Source organism: Narcine bancroftii, chromosome 3 (genome assembly GCF_036971445.1).
Source record: "Narcine bancroftii isolate sNarBan1 chromosome 3, sNarBan1.hap1, whole genome shotgun sequence".
NCBI classification, from domain to species: Eukaryota; Metazoa; Chordata; class Chondrichthyes; order Torpediniformes; family Narcinidae; genus Narcine; species Narcine bancroftii.
The window spans coordinates 176,805,492-176,825,995 of NC_091471.1; the positions used below are offsets into that span (position 1 = coordinate 176,805,492).

Sequence of the window (20,504 nt, forward strand, 5' to 3'; positions counted from 1 at the left end):
GCGGGTGCCATACCTGCCATGGACCTCCTCCATCCGTCGCGCCATCACACTTCCCCCTCCCTCCAGCATGCGTTTCAGACAAACGTATGTGCTTATAGCTTGTGGAGATGAAACCACGTGATTCATTTTGGTGATGGCATCACTGAGGATTTTGTAGTAATGTCCTTAAAACTGATTTTTTGCTGAATATTTCCATTAGAAATATTTTTCAAAATTACTATTACATTCACATTGTAATCTGATATCATATGCCATTTACATCTGTCATCAAACTGAAGATAAGAATTGAATCCGGCACAGTGCAACTGTCCTGTAGGACAGCAAACTGCTCTCTGCAACAGGAGTGTCAAAAGAAATACAAATAAAGTCTGAGAATCACTCAACATGCAGTGTTTGAGATGCAGATAGAAACAAAAGAATTTATGGAAAAATAAATCACAAGTCATGTTAGCTCGGATTTTATGAGAAATGTCACAGGATAATTTTGCTTTCATTTAATGTACTCTGTCCATTATATGACTATATATTTATACATATTACTTTTATAAAGCACTTTTAAAGAGCGATTACAATTTGACTGGCTGACTAACTCAAAATAACAATCTGGTAATGATTGATATTCCTAATGAAGGGTTCTGCCTCATTTGTCAGTGGTATTTGTTCAGTTCATTTTTCAGTATGTGTGTGACACTGGCATGGCTAATATTTATTGACCACCATTGAGAAGATGGTAGCAAGCTCTCTTTTCATCTGATGCAATTATCTGCTTTTAGTACACTCACAATACTGTTGAATGTGAATACGCTAGAGTTAGATCCAGTAATGAAGAAGGAATTAACAGCTGTTAATTACCAGTTCTGGAGGTGAATCTGGAAATGGTGATTTTCCTATGAAACCATTGGTAGTAGAAGTTCTGGTTTAGGGGTTTAGGAGATACTAAGAAAGTAACTTAGTCAAATTCAGTGTTGGAGATGTTGGTACACATTAAAGTCATGGGAGTATTTTTTTTATTTTGGATGGTGAATAGAATGTTTTATCCTAAAGAATGTCAATCATTATTTTGATAAGGGGGTTGTTATTGGGCCATATGATGGGCATTCTATGAACAGTTCTGATGTCCCCATTTTCTGGCTCCCAAGAGATGAGCCCCTCAATCATCCAGCCATTGACATTTATGTGACTGGCCAAGATGAGTGTTTTAGATCTATCCAGAGACAATGACTTGCCAATATCTGTGGAGCGTCATCCATTTGAAAACAAAAAGCAGAAAGAGCAATCGTCATTTTCGCTTTTGTTTGTCACACGTGGTTCAATCCCGTGCTGATTCACTTGCCAGTTTTGAATTTTAAAGGAGTATCTGTGAAACATGCCGTTCCACTTCATGTCAGCAAAAAACAACAAGTAATGAAACTTCCAATGTATAGTAAAACAACGTACAAAACTTTCAAATGTCTATTTTACCAAATGGCCTGGCACCAATGCAGATGGGAATAGGAGGGGAAACTAAATAAACTCACTCAGAAGTTCTGAAATGGGGAACCATCAGTGAGCAAGAGAATTGCCACAGTATTTGCGAGCATCTAGGCCGCAATATCACGCGGCCCGACTCCTTTCATCTTACCGGTATTGTGCTGGTCAATTAACTCTGGAGGCTACAAATGAGAGGTAGCAGACAGTTAAATTAATGCGATGAGGAGGGGAAGCGATAGCTGTTATCATGGATTCATATATAAAAAGTAATTTTGACACAATATGTTAAATTGAAGAAGCTCATGTAATGCAAATGCAACACTTCGATCATAGCCCCACATCAGCAAAGGTGCTTCAGAGTATAAAAAACAAATTTGGTGGTGGGGGGGGGGGGGGCGTGCATGGCTCACAGATGCCCCACCCCCATGATTCCGACCCTGACTCTGGTCCTCTTGTTGTAAAATGGCATGGTAACTGCAGACTCCAAAGGTGATCAAAACCTTAGCAGCTAGCCGAGCTCTCTTATAGCTGCATCAATGAACCAATTAAACATACCTGTGTGACCACAAATAGCTGTGAAGCCAAATGTCCCAAACATTTTTGTGTCCTGAAATGAGGGGACTATGTAGAAAAAATGCTGTAACTTCTACATGGTCAAAGCAAAATGTACACAAGTAACTTTGAATAAAATCTGGAATATATACTTTAATCACATGCAAATTGTTTGATTACCAATTTTAAACTGGAGCTCAGGGGCAAATAAAAGAAAAAATTGTCTTTGCCCAAACATCATGGAGGGCACTAAATAATCAACATTTCTGGCCTGAGTCCCTCACAAAGGTATAAGCAGAAAGCAGGCAGATGCCTAACTAAAAAGGTGGGGGGAGAAGGGCAGGGGAAGAGAACAGGCCAACAACCAAGAGATCATTGGTGGATATGCGTGGGAGGGCAGACAAGAAAAAAAGCTCAGATGTAATGGAGGAGAGGGTAGCTCTCTGGATGGAGAGGGAAGAGAGTGGGGAGCTGAAAGACAGAGAGAGAGAGAGAGAAAATGGGGGAAAAAAAAGAGGAAGGGAGAGGGAAGGGAAAAGAGAGGGGAAGTGAGAAAGAGCAAGAGAAAAAGAGAGAGAGAACAAGAGAGAGAGAAAGAGCAAGGGCACGCACACTAACAGAAACTGGAAAGTCAATGTTAATGCCATCTGCTGGTTGAGTGCCTCGACACATTAGGTGTTGTTCCTCAAATTTGTTGGTAGCTTCGGTTTAGCAGTGCGGGAAGCCATGAACAGATATGTCAGTGTAAGAATGCCTCTATATCCAACACATTATCCTCCAGAATTTCTGCCGCTTACAACACGATCCATCACCATACACATCATCCCCTCTCCTCCCCTCTCTAGTTTCCATAGGGACCACTCCCTCATCCATTCATCTCTTCCTACTAATCTCCCCCACGTACCTGCCCGTCTCCGGGTAATGCTACACCTGTGCCCACATCTCCTCCCTCACCACCATTTGGGGCCTTCAACAGTCCCTGCAAGTGAAGCAACAGTTCTCTGTCTTTCTCTTTCACCTGTGGCCTCCCCTACATCAGAAAGATTGGACACAAACTGGGAGATCATTTCATTGACCACCTATTTTCTGTCCATTGTAATAATGGGAACCTCACAGTGACCACTGATTTCAATTCAACGCCCTTTTGCACTATGGTGGAACACGGTACTGCAGACATGACCTCGCTGGCCCGCTTTCCATCCCTGTAAGATCCCTAATAAAGGCTGATAGGTAGTCTCCTCCCTCATACCTGCCTTGGATGTGAGCCAGCAGCATGTAGAAGCATGACAAGGTTTTCTGATTAATAAAACCTTTGACTACTTGCTTCATGTCTGCAGGTGGTCATTAATCGTGCCTCAATTTATTAATCATAATTTTATTTGCCATGGACAAGGTGATTAGACTGGAGAAGCTGGAAACTGATCCAAAGGAGCCAGAGGCCTTTGTCATGTTCGCTTGAAGGCCTACCTGAGGTGCCACTAGATCACAGCCAACGTCGATCGATATGACTTGTTCTTCGCAGTGGTGGGCCACTGAGTGCACCAGATAATCCGTGACTGTGAAGGGTACAATGAGAAAATGGCCCAACTGTGACAACAATATAGATCCCCGATAAACGCTATGTATGCTGGACACCCAACACCAGGGCCCTGGTGAGTCAAACATTGATTTTGTAAGGTCCATGCTGGGGGGAGCCTGTGGGTGCTAACATGTGACTACAGTGTCCTACCAGGAGGAGCTCTTCCGCGATGGGCTAGTTGTGGGCTTCCGCTCCCATCATATATAGGAGCAACTTCTGGAGAAAGCCAATCGGTCCCTACAATAAGTGATGTCGATGGCCTGATCACTGGAGACAGACCAAAATAATACAGAGGCCTATTCAGCAGGCCACGTGGATGCCAGGTGGGGAGAACGGGCGATGTCACCTTGGGACTCAGGGTCTCTGATTGCCGCTGCCACCGCCGAACACACGAGGTGCAACTATTGCGGCCAGGGCAAACACCCATGGAAGTACTCTCTGGCCTGTAGCATGACCAGCCCAAACTGCCAGAGGAAGGGGCACTACACAAAGGTACGCCGCTCTAAACCCCATGTGCGGACCATGACCCACGCCGCCATCTTTGGCCGACCCACTTCCGGCGTCATTTCTAGTAGCTGAGAACCGAACGTCCTGAACAGGAGTGCGACGACACAGGATAACATCACATCCGGCTTCTCCCATGGGATCCATGGGAGTGGGCATCTTCGCAATCTCCTGGGTGGCCATCTTGGCGGCAGCCATCCCAACGATATAGCAGCAACGACTCGGACAGTGAGCTGACGTTGGCCTTCATCATGCTGGACCTGAGCAGGCCACACTAGCTGGGGCAATCGATGATGGACATTGATGTAAACAGCCACACCATTGGCTGCCTGTTTGACACAGGAAGCACAGAGAGTTTCGTACACCCGGGCACGGCCGAACATTATTCCCTGATGTGTCCCCATTGAAGTGCGAAGTAGCGCTGGCCTCCAAATCCCTCTCCATGGAAATCAGCAGGTGTTGCACCATGACCTTAACCATGAGAGTCGCAAAATATAAAAACTTCAAACTGCTGGTGATCCCCCACCTCTGCGCACCTGTCATATTGGGGCTGAACTTCCAGTGCCAGCTTAAGGGTGAGCTGATGCAGTATGACGGGCCCCACCCCCCCCCCCCCCACTCACTATCAGTGATAACCAGTTCATGGAGGGCCCGCCCGTCCTCTCGAATGTGCCCAATCACACATCCGAACACCGTGCACAGCAACTGCCCTGTGGTTTGGCAACCCTTTGGGTCCCTTCGTCCTCTCTATTCCAAAACCTCACCCTGGACTGCAAATCAGTCACCACTAATGGTAGGTGATACAGCCCCAGGTGCAGGGAATTCATAAAAACAGAAGTGGGGCAACTCCTGGGGGAAGAGCATAATACAATTGAGTAACAGCCCCTGGAAGGTGCAAGTGGTGGTGGTGAAGAGTGGGAAGAAGCACTGAATGGTCATCAATTACAGCCAGTCCATCAACAGGTTCACCTTATTAGATGTCTACCCTCTCCCCCACATAGCCAATATGCTGAATGAGATCACCCAGTTCAGGGTCTTTTCCACCACAGACCACAAATCAGCGTATCACCAAATTCCGATTTGCCCAGAAGACCCAGCCTCACACGGCATGTGAGGCAGACGGCCCCCTCTATCACTTCCAGCGGGTTGTACTCGGCCTCACAAATTAGGTGTCAGTGTTCCAGGGGAGATGGATCACATGGTGGATGACAATAAAGCTAAAAGTTACTAGACTTATCCCTATTTGGATAATGTCACCATCTGCGGCCGGAACCAGGAGGAACACGGTGAGAACCTGGAGAGGTTCCTGGCCACCACAAAATCCCTCAACCTCACGTATAATAAGAAAATGTGTGTTTAGCACCAAGCAGCTGGCAATCCTGGGGTATGTGGTAGAGGATTGAGTCATTGCCCCTGACCCCGAGTACATGTGGCCTCTTCTGAAACTTCCTCTGCCCCAGAACCCCAAGGCTTTAAAAAGATGCCTGGGTTTCTTCTCATACTATATCCAGTGGATCCTCAATTATGCAGACAAGGCCCAAACTCTGGGAAAACCACCACCTTTCCCCCTGTCGGCAGAGGCCCGTAAGGCTTTCAAGGCCATTAAGGACAAGAGTGCCAAGATGGGGATGCACTCCATTGATGAATCCATCCATTCCAAGTGGAGAGCGATGTCTCCGACTTTGCCCTGGCCACCATGCTGAACCAAGCAAGCAGGCCAGTGGCATTTTTCTTCCAAACCCTCCAAGGTCCAAAACTCAGGTGCTCCACCAGTGAAAAGAGGCACAGGCTATAGTGGAAGCCATGCATCACTGGAGGCACTATTTGGCCCACAGACCATTCACCCTGTTGACGGACCAGAGACCATCACTTTCATGTTTAATAACAAACAGCGGGGGAAAATTAAAAATGACAAGATCATGAGTTGTAGAATTGAGCTGTCCACCTATAATTATGAGATTTTGTATCGGTCAGGCAAGCTCAATGAGCCACCCGATGCCCTGTCCAGGGGAACCTGTGCCAGGGTGCAAGTTGATCACCTCCAAGCCCTCCCCAATAGCTTCTGCCACCTGGGGTTTCAAGGCTCTATCATTATGTGAGGGCCCATAACCTCCCCTATTCAGTAGAGGAGGTCAGGGAGCTGACTCACAATTGCACAGTCTGCGCAAAATGCAAGCCACATTTTTACCTACCGGAGGGAATCTAACTCATTAAAGCTACTTGCCCCTTCAAAGTCTCAGCATGGACTTTAAGGGGCCCCTCCCATCCATGAATCAGAACATGTACTTCCTGAATATCATGGTCGAGTACTCACGTTTCCCATTCACCATCCTCTCCCTGACATGATTACACCCACAGTCATTAAACCCCACTGTACCACCTCCACCCTGTTCAGATAACCCAGTTACATTCATAATGATGGGGGGGGGGGGGTTCCTCATTCATGAGTGAGGAGTGGTAATATTTCCTTTCTAAGGGTGAAGCCATGAGTAGAACCACCAGCTACAATCCCTGTGAGCCTGTGAGAACAGGTAGGTGGAGAGGGAGAATGATATGATTTGGAAGGCAGTCTTTTTGGCCCTCAAGTTGAAAGGGATGCCTGTATCCCAGAGGCAAGAGGTCCTTCCAGAAGCACTGCAGGCCATCAGGTCCCTGCTCTGCACAGCAACTGATGCCACCCCACATAAAAAAATGTTCTCCTTCCCTAGGAGGTTGCCATCAGGAACCATGCTGCGAGTCTGATTGATGACCCCAGGGCCAGTGCTTCTCCGAAAGTACGTTAGGACCCACAAGGTGGACCCGCTGATCGAGGAAGTCCACCTCCTGCATGCTAACCCAGACAGTACGGTACCCGGACAGAAGAGACAACACAGTGACTATCCAGGACCTGGCTCGAGCTGGGGCCTCGGCATGGAAGGGGCACCCAGTAGCCCACGTCAGTGACCAGTCAGCCCCAGGTACCACCCCGACAAGTGACAAAGAGAACCCACTACCACGCCCCCTCAGGCTGCCGTCCCCTCACCCCTACAAACAAGTCCCCCATCCCCCGTGGAACCGGTACACACGGACAAAGTTCAACCCTCCAACACCCAGCCTGCTGAACAAACCATCATTCTGTAGGAACTAACGACATAGCCGGTGCTGCACCAAACGCAGCACTGGATAAAAGCACCGGATTGGCCTATGAACTGTTATGGACTACACGACCAGTGCCAATGGACATTTCCCCCCCTTCACCCAAAAAAAAGGGGTGAATGTGGTGGAACGTAGTACTGCAGGCATGACCTCGCTGGACTGGGCAGGCATGACCTCACTGGACTGGGCAGGCATGACCTCCTTATGTACCTGTACCTCCTCCTGTAAGATCCCTAATAAAGGCTGAGAGACCTAGTCTCCTCCCTTATATTTGCCTTGGACGTGAACCAGCAGTATGTAGAAGCATGACAAGGTTTTCTGAATAATAGAGCCTTTGACTACTTGCTTTGTGTCTGTGGGTGGTCATTGATCATGCCACATGCACACTGGCAAGTTTGTCCATGGCCTCATACACTGCTAAACTGAGCAGACCTGCAAATTGGAAAAACAATATTTAATATTCCATCTGGGCACTAGCCAATCAGATGGTATTAACATCAACTTCTCCAGTTTCCATAAAGCCCCTCTCTTGTCTCTCTTTCCCTTTGTCTCCTTTTCTCCAGCTCTCCACCCCCTTCTTTCTCCTTTCAGAGAGCTACCCCTCCTCAGCCATTTTCTCTCTGCCCTTCTACCCATACCCTATAACCTCTTGCTTGTTGGCCTGAGCTCATCTCTCTGCACCTTGCTTTTTATTCAGGTGCTTGCCTGCTTTCTCCTCATACCTCGACGAAGGTCTCAAGCCTGAAACCTTGGTTATAGTGTATATCTTAGCTTCCTATGGATGCTGTGTGACCTATTGAATTTCTCCAGCACTTTTGAGTATTGCATAACAATCGCAGCATCTGCAGACTTTCCAGATTAACGTCATTATTCATTTGTAAGCACAAAATTGGGCTATAAGTTGGTAATCAAGAGAGACTGAATAATGTGAATGTACTGGAGAAAGTGCAGTGGAAACAAACCAGGATATTAAGTGTTTTTGCAATGATGAAAGGCAGAAGTTATTTTCCTTGGAGGAGGAAGAAGACTGACTGTGGACATGAGCGAGGTATACAACTTTATAATCAGGACGTGAGAGGGCGTTGGAGGTTTCCTGATCAAGTCAGAGCTTGGATTGCTGATGGTTCGGACTGAAGGCCATGTGGCTGAGGAGGCTGTGGGAGCGCTGGAGGTGAATCCATTGGCATTCAGTGACCTTGGGAGACTCTCTTTTGCTTCTCTTTCTCTGGCTATAATGGGTGCTGGACAATTTTTTGGAACCTTACAGAGGACCAAAGGAAATTTTGTGTAATATCACATTTTCTGTTTTATTGCATGACAATAAAATAATCTTGAATCTTGAAAGTAAAGAGCAGAGAGAGAAGGAACCCCTATTTCTCACAGCAGAGATGTCTGAAACTATGAAGAATAGGTTTAGAAAGAGGTTTTTTTTCCCCCACAGGGTGGATGGCATCGGAAACATACTGATTAAGTGGATGGAGGAGGAAGGTACTCTCATGCAGTAAACAAAGTATTTGAAATGCCAATGAATAGAGGGCCATGGGCAAGTACTGGTGAAGGGGATTAGTACAAATAGGTATTTAAAGACCAGCATGGTCATAGTGGGTTGAAATGGTCCATTTCAGAGCTGTATAACTCCATGCCTCGACATTCCATCTGGGCACTAGCCAATCAGATGGTATTAACATCAACTTCTCCAGTTTCCATAAAGCCCCTCTCTTGTCTCTCTTTCCCTTTGTCTCCTTTTCTCCAGCTCTCCACCCCCTTCTTTCTCCTTTCACAGTACCAGTGACACTGACTCAGAGAGAGCTTGACAACCTCAGCTGGTTTGCCTTCAGGAGATGCAAGTAGAAGCTGATGAATGAAAAGAGGACAGAAAAAATTAGAATTGGAACCATGAGACATAAATACAGATAGATCCCAACTTTCGATATTTTGAAATTACGATGATCAGAATCCAGATAAGTTGGGGTCTACCTGTATCAATGTGATTGCTTTTCCTTCTCTGAAGAAAATACTCCCATCCAATCAGAGCACACAAATTGCTTCCCAATTATGCTTTGTCGGACCCATCGCCATTTTTAAACAGGTGATTTGGAACGCTTGTGCAGATTACTGTCGTTGGGGAGGGAGAGATTGAAGAGGGAGAGAGAATGACAGCAATCTTTGCATGGGTTCCAAATCACAATGTAGATGGTGAAGATAGGCCAATGCCCCTAGTTATCAGGCGCCATCTCGGGGTCCCGGCAGGAACAAGGACATTGAAGACCCTGCTGCTGCTGGGAGGCCGGAGTCCTCGCTGCCACCAGGAGGCTCCCAGCAGGAGCAGGGACGTCAGGTTCACCTCCTGGTAAGAGGCAGGGATGTTGTCCTCCCGGCAGGAGCAGCTCGGTAAACTACATGTACAGGTAGACCTTGACTTACAACAATTTCGCCTTTCAATGCAAGTCGCGGAACCAACCCCCATTGTAAGTTGGGGTCTGCCTGCATAGCAGATATTGCAAATCCATAATAAAGTAGAAATTTCCAGAAATGTTCAGCAGGTCAGACAGAATATGCAGAGAGAGGAAAACAGAGTTATCTTTATTGTTTGATAGCCTTTCAGAAGAACTGGCCAGTTTTGATACAAATTGGAATGTCTGGTTATCTAGAATCATTGAATTCAATAAATTAAGTCCTAATGATTGTGAAGTTCGGTTCCTCCAACTTGTATTGAGTGTTAATGAGATAAGTGTAGGAGGACAAAGGCAGAAATGTTAGAGTGGAGAAATTGAGGTGACAAGCAAATGGAAGCTGAGGGTTATTGTCGTAGACTGAACGGAAATGCGCTGAAAAAGTCACCCATTTTCCAGTTTGTATTTCCAAAGTAGAAGAGACTGTGTCATGAACATCGAGTGAAGATCAGTAACTCTGAAGAATCATTGCATCACTTGGAGTCAGTATTTGGGTCCCTGGACAGTAGGAAGAAGAAGAGAGGCTACAGCTTTATTCGAAGGGTCCAAGGACAAGTAAGTTGGATTTCGGTTTTTTACAAATTTTCACCCACAGGATATTCAAGGTGAGGAGAGAAAAGTTGGCGGAGATGTCAGAGGTAAGTTTTTTACTCAGAGGGTGATGGATGTCTGGAATGCATTGCCAGGGGTGGTGCCAGAGGCACATCCAAAAGACTCCTAGGCACATGGATATAAGAAAAATAGAAGGTTATGGGTGTGAGGCAGGGAAGGATCAGATTGTTGTGCAGTAGGTTTACATAGGTCAGCACCACATCTTGGGCAGAAGGGCTTTCATAATGCTGCCATGCTTTATGATAGGGATGTCACGTGCAAAATTTGCATGTATTGTCCTTCCCAATTACGCCCAAATTGAGGAGTTTGTTAGGCCATTTGATGTGGCGTTCCATGTGGCAAGAGGGACAAGGATAGAACATTTATTTCCTTGAAGGATGTTAGTAAAACAATTTGGTCATTACAACATTTGAGAGGTTTCAGGGTCACTATGGTTGATAATGGTTATTTACTCTAAGAACATCTTGAATTTAGGCTCCCCAGCTGCCTTGAATGGATTTCAACATTTTTCTGGATTAAGGATTCAGCCTTGTAAATTCATTACCATATTAAACATTAGAGAGAGGAATAACGTTGGTATAATTATGAATGAATGAGTACTACTTCAAGCAAAGCATGGAATCCTCATTTAATGGAGATAAAAAAAATACTGAAGCTCTTTTCAGTTTCTGGCAAATAAAAAGGAACTGTGATTTTTTTGTGAAAATGAGAGATGTTCCTGGGAAGAGGTTTGCATGTTCCCAGTTTTATACTTCTGTTTAAGAAAGACTACACAAGTAAGTAAATAAGTACTTTATTGTTGTTGTGTAAGAAAAGGCAACAAAATTTTAAAAAGCAACCAACCACGGTACTCACAACAAACAAGAGCAAGTAAAACAAGAAAGAAGTCTCTCCCGTCCGAACCCGACATTCGCGAACAAATACGCACTCAAGAACACACACACAAACTGCAAAGAAGCGCCACGAGCCACTGTGTCTATGCGCGCCACCATCTTCAAAGATAATCCACCCACATTTGCAGGTGGAACTTCAAAACTAGACAGCCTATTTTGAAGGAGTGGATTTCAAGCCAATAAAGCTCATTGGGGTCGAACAAGAAAATCTGCAGATGTTGGGGTTGAGTGCAATGCAGAAAAGTGATGGAGAAACTCAGCAGGTCATGCAGCACCCATAGGATGTAAACAGTAGTTGATATTTCAGGCCTGAGCTTTCATTAGGAATTTGGGCTCAGACCTGAAACATCAACTGCCTTTTACTTCCTCTTAATGCTGCTTTATCCTTTGAGTTTCTCCAGTACTTTTGTGCCATACAAGCACATTGAGTTCAAATGGTTCAGCTCGGATGAGATTACGAGCGCTGTTATTTCTGCCACTATTGCCATTTTATGCTCACATCCACTGTCCACTTTCAGCCCCTCCCAGCTACAATTACAGGGATCTTCAGCTGATGCTCTGCAAAACTGTGGAGAGGTTTGGCATGCAGTTAGATCATGTTAAAATGCTTTTGGTTGCTGGCAGACAATCCCACATTTCTATAGGCATCTGACACCTCCCCCATTTGTTCATCATTTCATTCTTGGAATCTCACACCAAAGAGAAAGATCTTCAGCAGAATGAGCAAAGAAACAAAGTTGGAAGCACATACATCAGCGAAAAAGGTCAATCAGCCTATTGCGTCCATACTGACCATCACCCACTTTTACTCTTATTCTACTCATCAACTCTCACCCCCTTAGTTCAAATTCTACACAATGGGAACAAAAGAAAAGCAAGCAATCTAAACCTTTTTTTTTGGCTATGGCTACCCTAAGATGGGTGCCCTTCACTGTGAAGCAGTCAAGTTTTGGTTTCTTCTGTACTTCTCTCCTACCGACTACTTCTTCATTAAAAAAAAAAGAAAAATATTTACTTAGTGTGAGGTGAAAGGAAAACAAGGATTTTACTTAAATGTGCCGTCGTCCCCATTGAGAAGGGCTGATTTATAGCATCCAGTTTATCGACAAAGCTGCATGCTTTTGGAACTTGGAACCAGGGCGGAGCACTTGGAGGAAACCAATGCAGTCACAGGAAAAGTGTGAGCACTCTTGCATCCCTGAGGCATCCAAGGGGATTTCAGCCTCTGGAAATCCTCCCTCACTCTTCCCTTCTCTTAAACTGCTGAGATCCTGAGTATAAGGGGATTGAGGTTTGTCACCAACATCTGACTCAAAGTTCTGGAAGCAATGATTCATGCATTTAATAGATTCACAGTTCTCCCCCCTATTCAGCAAGCAAATGAAGTCCTATAAGAATATAAAAAACATAAAAAATAGATACTGGAGTAGGCCATTCACTCATTTGTGTCTGCTCTGCCAATAATAAATCAATGCTGATTTGTTTTTATCTTGGCAGCAGAGGCTCCAAAGATTATATCTTCTCTTTAAGCCGTTGTCGGTCCCATAACATTTTGTGCCTACCTGTTCCAAATCCTGGACTCTGACCTGCAGCAGTGAGTGATGCTCTTGCAGTGATCGCAAAGCTGCTTCCTTATTGTGTAGCTCTCCCTTCAGAATCTGTAACCGCTGGCATTCCTCATTCACCACGGCCTCCAAAGAAACAACCAACTGAGACTCTTTGGTGAGTTGAGTTTCAAGTGTTTTCTTTTCCTGCCGAAGAGTGATTTCTACTCTCTTTCTTTCACTCTGTGTTTCTTCTGCCTCCTCGACTTGTTTTTCAAGCCGCTTAACATTCCCCTCAGACACTTCAAATTCTTTTATCCTCTTTTTCAATTGCATTTCGAGATTTTGCTTTGATGCTTGGCAGATGGACTCTTTGAACTCAAGCTCTTTAATCTTTTCGTTGAGCTCTGCTATCACACTTACTTGTTCCTTTCTCTTCAAAATATCAAGCTCAAAGTCATTGACTTTCTTTTGAAGTTGAGCTTCCAGGTTGATTTTAGCAGTTTCTAATTCATTTATCCTATCCATCTGCCACTGTGTTTTGACTTTAACTTCCCTTTCAAATTTTTCAAGATCAGAACACTTCACTTTCCAATGATGCAGTTCTTCACTCATCCCACGTTGTTTGATACCCAACTCTTCATTACGTTGTGCCAGCCTTCCCTGTGTCTCTTCCATTGCTTTTAGAAGAGACTCCTGGTTGGAAATTCTTGCCTGAAATTTCTCCACAGTTTCTTCTTTCATAATGAGGAGCTTTTCCATGCGAGCTATTTTTTCCTGCAAGTTCCTGGTCTCTCCTTCCTGTACCCCTTCGATTAGCTTTTCCAGCATCCTGCTTCGTTCCTGCAACCTCCTTTCAGACTCTTGTTGCTGCTCTTGTAATCTACCAATCTCCTCTGTTAAACACTCTACTTCATCTTTGAAGTGTTCCAGTTCTTCATTCTTTGCACTCAGCTCCATTTCAAACCTGCTTCTCATTTTCACAATGAATCCCGCTTTGCCTATCTCAACCTCTGTCTTTTGGCTCAACTCAGCTTCACATTCTGCCTTTTCCTTGTCAGCCTCTGGAAAGGTGTCATGTTTTTTGTCCACCAGGGTCTCTGCATTCTTAACACTTCTCATCTTTTCTTCCATTGTCTTCAATGTCTTTCTTAAAGCCTCATCTTTCTCCATTAATTGTTTCCTTAGAGTCTTAATTTTGTCAGAATGCTTCCCTTCCACTCGCTTGAATTGCTCATTCATTTGCTGTTCAAAATGCTCCCACTCATGGACAGTTTTTTCCAGATCTGAACATTGCTTTTTTAACTTCAGCTCGCAGCTCACTCTCTCTTCGAGGTCCATCTTTAATTTGGCAGTCTTTAATTCAAGAGCATTTCTGCATTCTTCTAACTCATCAATTTTCCAAAGCAAATCTTTGTTTATTTCTTCAAGCTGGGAATGAGCCTCATCTCGCTCCTTAATCTCATCAAGCAATGTTTTCATTTGCTCCTGGAACTCTTCCTCAGCATTTTCCTTGTCCATCTGGAGCTGCTCCACCTGCTTATACCTCTCCTCCAGCTTACTTTCAATATCTTCCTTCTGCTTTGCCAACTGATCCAATTTGGCACAGCGCGAGCTAAGTAGGCTTTGATTCTCTTGGCTTTGCTGAAGTTGAGCTTCAAGACCCTTGACTCTTTCAATCAGCTCCTTCTCACTCATGTCTTTAAGCTTCAAAAGTCCTTCTAAATTTTTGACTGTTTGAAGGAGTTCTGCTTTGGCACTGTGTTTACCTTCACTTTCTTCATCACTGCTGTGGGAATCCAGTGATTCTAATTCCCTCACCGAGGCCAGCTTGCCTTTAAGAGCATCGCCCTCAAAACGAAGTTGATGGCACAGAATTTCCGTCTCAATCAGCTTATTCCTCAGAGTTGCTATCTCTTCCTTTCTGACCTCCTGTTGAATTACATACACCTTTAATTTCTCTTCAAGAATTTTCTGATTGTCAAGAGCTTCACTCCCTGTGAAATTGGGCTCTGCTAGCAAATTGACAAATTTTAAAATATTATCTTCAAGTTCTGCTATCCTGTTGCCTCTGCATTTGTTTTCCTCTTTCAGTGTTATCAGGTACTCTTGTAAAGTTTTGATATTTATATCAGTCATTTGTTCCCCTGGAAAGGACTCAAAATGTCCTTTTTTCTCAGGTTCTGGGGGAGACAACACATGTTCCTCTGAAGGTGGTGAGTCCTGTAATTGTATCCTCTTATCTTCAGCATCTTGCCATTTGTCCTCAGCACTCTGTGTTTTTTTAAGTTGGTTCTCCATCACACCTGAATCAGCTATTTAGAATTTTTCTTCAAATACTCCTTGGTAGTTAAAAAAAAAACAAATCTTTGTTTGAATGATCTTCCTCCTGATTAAACAGAAATGCATTTGAAAAATTTGAATGGCATCGTCCAATGTGGATTTAGCATGAGTGTATGTATTGATTATCTCCTTGTGTTTGTCTTTAATGGAAGCTTGGAATTTGGTCGATGCCTCCACTTCAATGTATTGGTTTTGCTTTGTACATTTTGAGATTTGCTCTGCCACCTTAGCTTTATCTTCTGTGAGCTTTCTTGTAGTCTAAAAATGAAAAGAATTAAAAGGTAACAATGAGGAGTATTATTAAATGGATGTTAAAAACTATGAAAAATACTGTTTTAAACAAAGCTGTAAATTATATGCTTTTTAGAAGCAAGCAGAAAATATTTTCACAAAGTTTATTCATTTTGTTTTTCCAAGCCTACACACAGTGCCAGGTGATTTAGGGATGTGGAATACTCTTCAAGCTTTCACTGAGTCAGTATTATAGTCATGCTATTGAATTATAGGGACACAGGAGTCATTCAGCTCACAGCTCATTAAGCTCACTCTGCTATTTGAGTTCATTCCAGCTTTAAGTGTGACCCCATGGCCATATAGCATGTGGGATCCTTGGTTTTGTGCATTGAGGCATGGAGGTGAAGAGTATAAACCAACAACTGCAATATTGTTATACAGGAAAGCCTGCAGACGCTGTGACTGCAGTGCAACACACAAAAATGTTGGAGAAACTCAAATATTTTCTCCAGCTCTTTTGTACATTCAATTGGAATACTGTACCCACTTTTTGATGCTTCAGGTGAGGAAAAATATGAAACCCTTAAGTGAAACACAAATCAGTCAGCCAGAATGATTCCAGGGATGTGTGGCTTCAGTTCCATGCACAAAGTGGAGAAACTGGAGCTATTCCCTTGGAATATTGGAGGTTGAAAGGGGTTCTCATACAATTCTGAAGGGTCAAGTCAGAACAGAGAGAAACTATATTTGTTGGCAGAAGGAGTGAAGCATGAAAGACTGCAGTCACTGTGATTGTAGTTGAAAAAAAGACATATTGGAGGAACTCATCTGGTCTTGTAGTGTCCATAGGAGATAGAGATATAATATGGACGTTTTGGGACTGAACTCTTCTTCAAGGATCAAAATCCAAAGAACGTGGAATGAAGGTGATGATATCAGAACGAAAAGTGACATGAGAATTTTTGTTTCCATTGTAAAGAATTAGACACCATTAGGCTGGGAGAGGCCATTTTAATCAGGGCATTAAAAAGGGAATTGCAGAAGTATTGAAAGGGAAAAGAAAGATAGAGGGCAAGGGAGTGGGTTGCTCTTAAAGCTAGACTGGACTCGAAGAGCTACTGGGGCAGTCCCTCCACATCCAAACCAATTAAATTGAGGTAGATGGTGATGCCAGCTAATGGGCAGAGACCATTAGGAAATTAATTGGGAGCTATTTTTCTCAGAGAGACGTTCAAAAGATTTGACTGAGATTTTGATAAGAGTAAACAGGGAGAAGCTATTTCTGATGGCGGAAGGGTGAGCCAACCAAATGACATAGGTTCAAAGTTTAATTGGCAAAAGACTCAGGGGAAGATGAGCAATCTTTTATAATGCTGTTATAATCTGGACTCCATTTCCTGAGCAATGTTGAAACAGTAACTTTCAAAGGGGATAACATACGAAACATTGAAAACTTTGTTGAGCTATGGCAAAAAGCAGGAAGGAAAGATTAATTGCATAGCTCTTCAAAGCTGTACTAGTCGCATAATACAATGATGTTCACATTTTGCACACAGAGAATAACATCAAGACCTGTGGGCTATTACCTATTAATCCCTTCCAGAGAGGAACTGCTTTAGCTGGGAAACCATCATGATGATCTAACCCAATTAACTCACTGGAAATTGCATTTACTGGATGAACCAGCAGAAAGATTTACTAAAGATATTTATTTTAAAATGCAATATATTTATTAGATGTTTAAAAAGAAATGCTGTTATTGTACAGCAATAAATTCTTCTCATAAAAGTGCAGTAATAGTATATTTTTAATCTACATCTTCAATGTATAAAGAATGTTCTTAATAACTACTGGAAGAGCAAACTTTAAATTATGAGAGATGGTTTGATGGAACATTACAGCACAAAAACAGGCCCTTCTGCCCTTCTAGTCTGGCCAAATTATTATTCTGCCTAGTCCCACTGACCTGCACCCAAACCATAGCCCTCCCATCCATGTACCTGTCAAATTTTCTTAAATTTGAAAATTGACCCTGCATTCAGCTGACAGCTTGATCGGCACCCCCATTACCCTCTGTGTGAAGAATTTCCGCATAGGTTCCCTCTAAACCAGTTGTTTTCAAACTTTTTCTTTCCACTCACATACCACTTCAAGCATTTCCTATGCCATAGGTGCCCTGTGATTAGTATGGGATTGCTTAAGGTGGCATGTGAGTGGGAAGAAAAATTTTGAAAACCACTGTTTTAATCATACCTAATTGACTCATTATGTGCACAGTTCGTAACTTCAAAGGAAATGGGCCAATGACAATTTTACTCAAGCAAAATACTTCAGTAACCATTAGGTCTAGAGCAGTCAACCTTCCCTTCCCACTCACTTACCACCTTAAGTAATCCCTTACTAATCACAGAGCATAGGGATTACTTAAAGTGGAATGTGATTGGAAAGAAAAAATTTGAAAACCACTGGTCTAAACGTTTTCCCTTTCACCCTTAACCCAAATGCTCTGGTTTGTATCTCACACCTAACCTCAGTAGAAAAAGCTTATCTACACTGACTCTATTTATACTCCTCATAATTTTGTATACCTCTATCAAATCTACCCTCATTCTTCTATGCTCCAGGGAATAAAGTCCCAACCAGTTTAACCTTTCCCTGTAACTCAGTTCCTGCAGTCCGGGCATCATCCCAATAAATCTTCTCTGAAATCTTTCTATCTTATTGATATCTTTCCTGCAGTTATGTGACAAAAACAGCACGCAATACTCCAAATTTGCCCTCACCAATGTTTTATACAACATTAACATAACATCCCAACTGCTCTACACATTATTTTGATTTATGAAGGCCAATATGCCAAAAGCACTCTTTGCAACCCTATCTAACTATGACACCATTTTCAGGGAATTATGTATCTGTATTCCCAGATTTCTCTATTCTACTGCACTCAGCAGTGCTCTACCATTTACCATGTATGTCCTATCTTGGTTTGTCCTTTCCAACTGCAAAACCTCACACTTGTCTGCAATAAATTCCATCTGTCATTTTTCCTGCTGGTCCAGATCCCTCTGCAAGCTTTGAAAACCTCCCTTGCTGTCCACATCACCTCCAATCTTTGTGTCATCTGCAAACCTGCTGATTCAATTGACCACATTATCATCCAGATCATTGACATAGAGGACAAACAGCAATGGTCCCAGCACCGATCCCTGGAGCACACCACTAGTCACAGGATTCCAATCTGAGAAGCACTCTCTGGCTTCTCCCGTATAGCCTATGTCAAATCCTATTTACTACCTCACCATGAATTCCAAACATCTGAACCTTCCTGAATAACATTCCATGTAGACAACATCCACAGCCTTTCTTTCATCAATGTTCCTGGTAAGGTCCTCAAAAAACTCTACAAGATTGGTTAAATATGACCTACAAGGCACAAATCTATATTGACTATCCCTAATCAGTTCCCAGCTATCCAAATGGGTGTATATCCAATCTCGTAGGACACCTTCCAATAATTTACCACCTACTGATGTCAGGCTCATTGGCCTATAATTTCTTTGGAGCCTCTTTTAAACAACAGAACAACATGAGCTATCCTCCAATCCTCCCACACATCATTTATGGTTAAGAACATTTTAAATATTTCTGCCAGAGCCTCTGCAATTTCTACACTAGCCTCCCTCAAGGTCCTGGGGATTATCTACCTTTATTTACTTTAAGACAGCAAGCACCTCCTCCTCTCATTACCTCACTGCTTGTTTTCCTTACTTCCAACAACTCTGTGTCTGTTTCCTGAGTAAATACTGATATATAAAAAAAGCATTTAAGATCTACCCCATCTCTTTTCCTCTGTACATAGCTGACCACTCTAATATTCAAGGGGACAAATTCTATTAACCTTTTGCTCTTAATATACCTCTAAAAATCCTTGGGATTTTCATTCGCATTGTCTGCCAAAGCAAACTCATGCCTTCTTTTAGCCTTCCTGATTTTCTTCTTAAGATTTTCTTGCATTTTTATACTCCTTAAGTACTTATTTGCTCCTTGTTACCTATACTTGCTATAAACTTCTCTCTTCTTCCAAACCAGATCTCCAAAATCCCTCAAAAACCAAGGTTCCCTATGCTTGCTAACCTTACCTTTTATCTTGACAGCAACATACATGCTCGGTACTATCAAAATTTCATCTTTGAAGGCTTTACATTTATTGAATACATCCTTGCCAGAAAACAACTGGTCCCAAGCTTCCCTTTCTAGATCCTTTCTCGTTTCCTCAAAATTGGCCTTTCTTTACTTTAGAATCTCAACCTGAAACCCAGACCTATCCATTTCCATAATTAACTTGAAACTAGTGGCATTATAATCACTGGACCCAAAATGTTCCCCTACACATATTTCTGTCACCTGTTCTGTCTCGTTTTCTAATAAGATATCCAGTACAGCACTCTCTCTAGTTGGTACCTCAATATATTGATTTAGAAAATTTTCATGAAAACATATGACAAAGTCCAAGCCATTCAACCCTTTTACAATATAGAAGTCCCAGTCAATATGTGGAAGGTTAAAATCTAATATCACTTCTTTAAGGTTCCTGCAGCTGTCTGCTACCTCTCTACAGATTTGCTTCTCCAATACTTGCTGTCTATAATACAAGTATACCATTTTGGATACTGTTGAGTGTGGTCATAGCTTTCCCATTCCTCAGTTCCACCCATATAGCCTCAGTAGAGGAACCCTCTGCTCTGTCCTTTCTGAACACAGATGTGATATTTTCCCTTACAAACAATGCCACCCCCCCCCCCTTCAATCCTTCACCCTCTATTACGACTGAAACAAATGATCCCCAGAACATTCTATTGCCAGTCCTGCCCCCCGTGTAAACAATTTTCACTAACGGCCACAATGTAATAATTCCACTTGTCAAACCACACTCTAAACTCGTATGACTTTCTGAACCATATCCTTTGCCATTGAAATAGCTGCACCTGAGAACATTTCACCATGTACAACCCTTTGATTCCTAACTTTACATGCAGATCTTTTTCCTCTTCCACTCCACTCTCTGCTCTGGCACTCTAGTTTCCATCCCTCTGCAAATCCAGTTTAAACCATCCCAGAGCAGCTCGAGAAAACCTTGGAGGACGTGTCCTTCAACCTAGTGCCCAATTCCCTGACTTTCTTT

At 43.1% G+C, this 20,504-nt stretch overlaps 1 protein-coding gene across 1 annotated transcript; it reads right to left on the reverse strand.

Moving 5' to 3' along the window:
* Window positions 1–12,283: 12,283 nt before the first annotated feature.
* On the reverse strand, window positions 12,284–15,333 carry LOC138756729 (myosin-11-like). The gene is made up of 2 exons (XM_069923116.1): window positions 12,761–15,333; window positions 12,284–12,517 (listed from the first exon to the last, which is right to left on the reverse strand). Exons 1-2 carry the CDS (start codon window positions 15,041–15,043, stop codon window positions 12,284–12,286), a joined length of 2,517 nt encoding a protein of 838 aa, XP_069779217.1. The 5' UTR covers window positions 15,044–15,333.
* Between the last annotated feature and the right edge of the window lie 5,171 nt (window positions 15,334–20,504).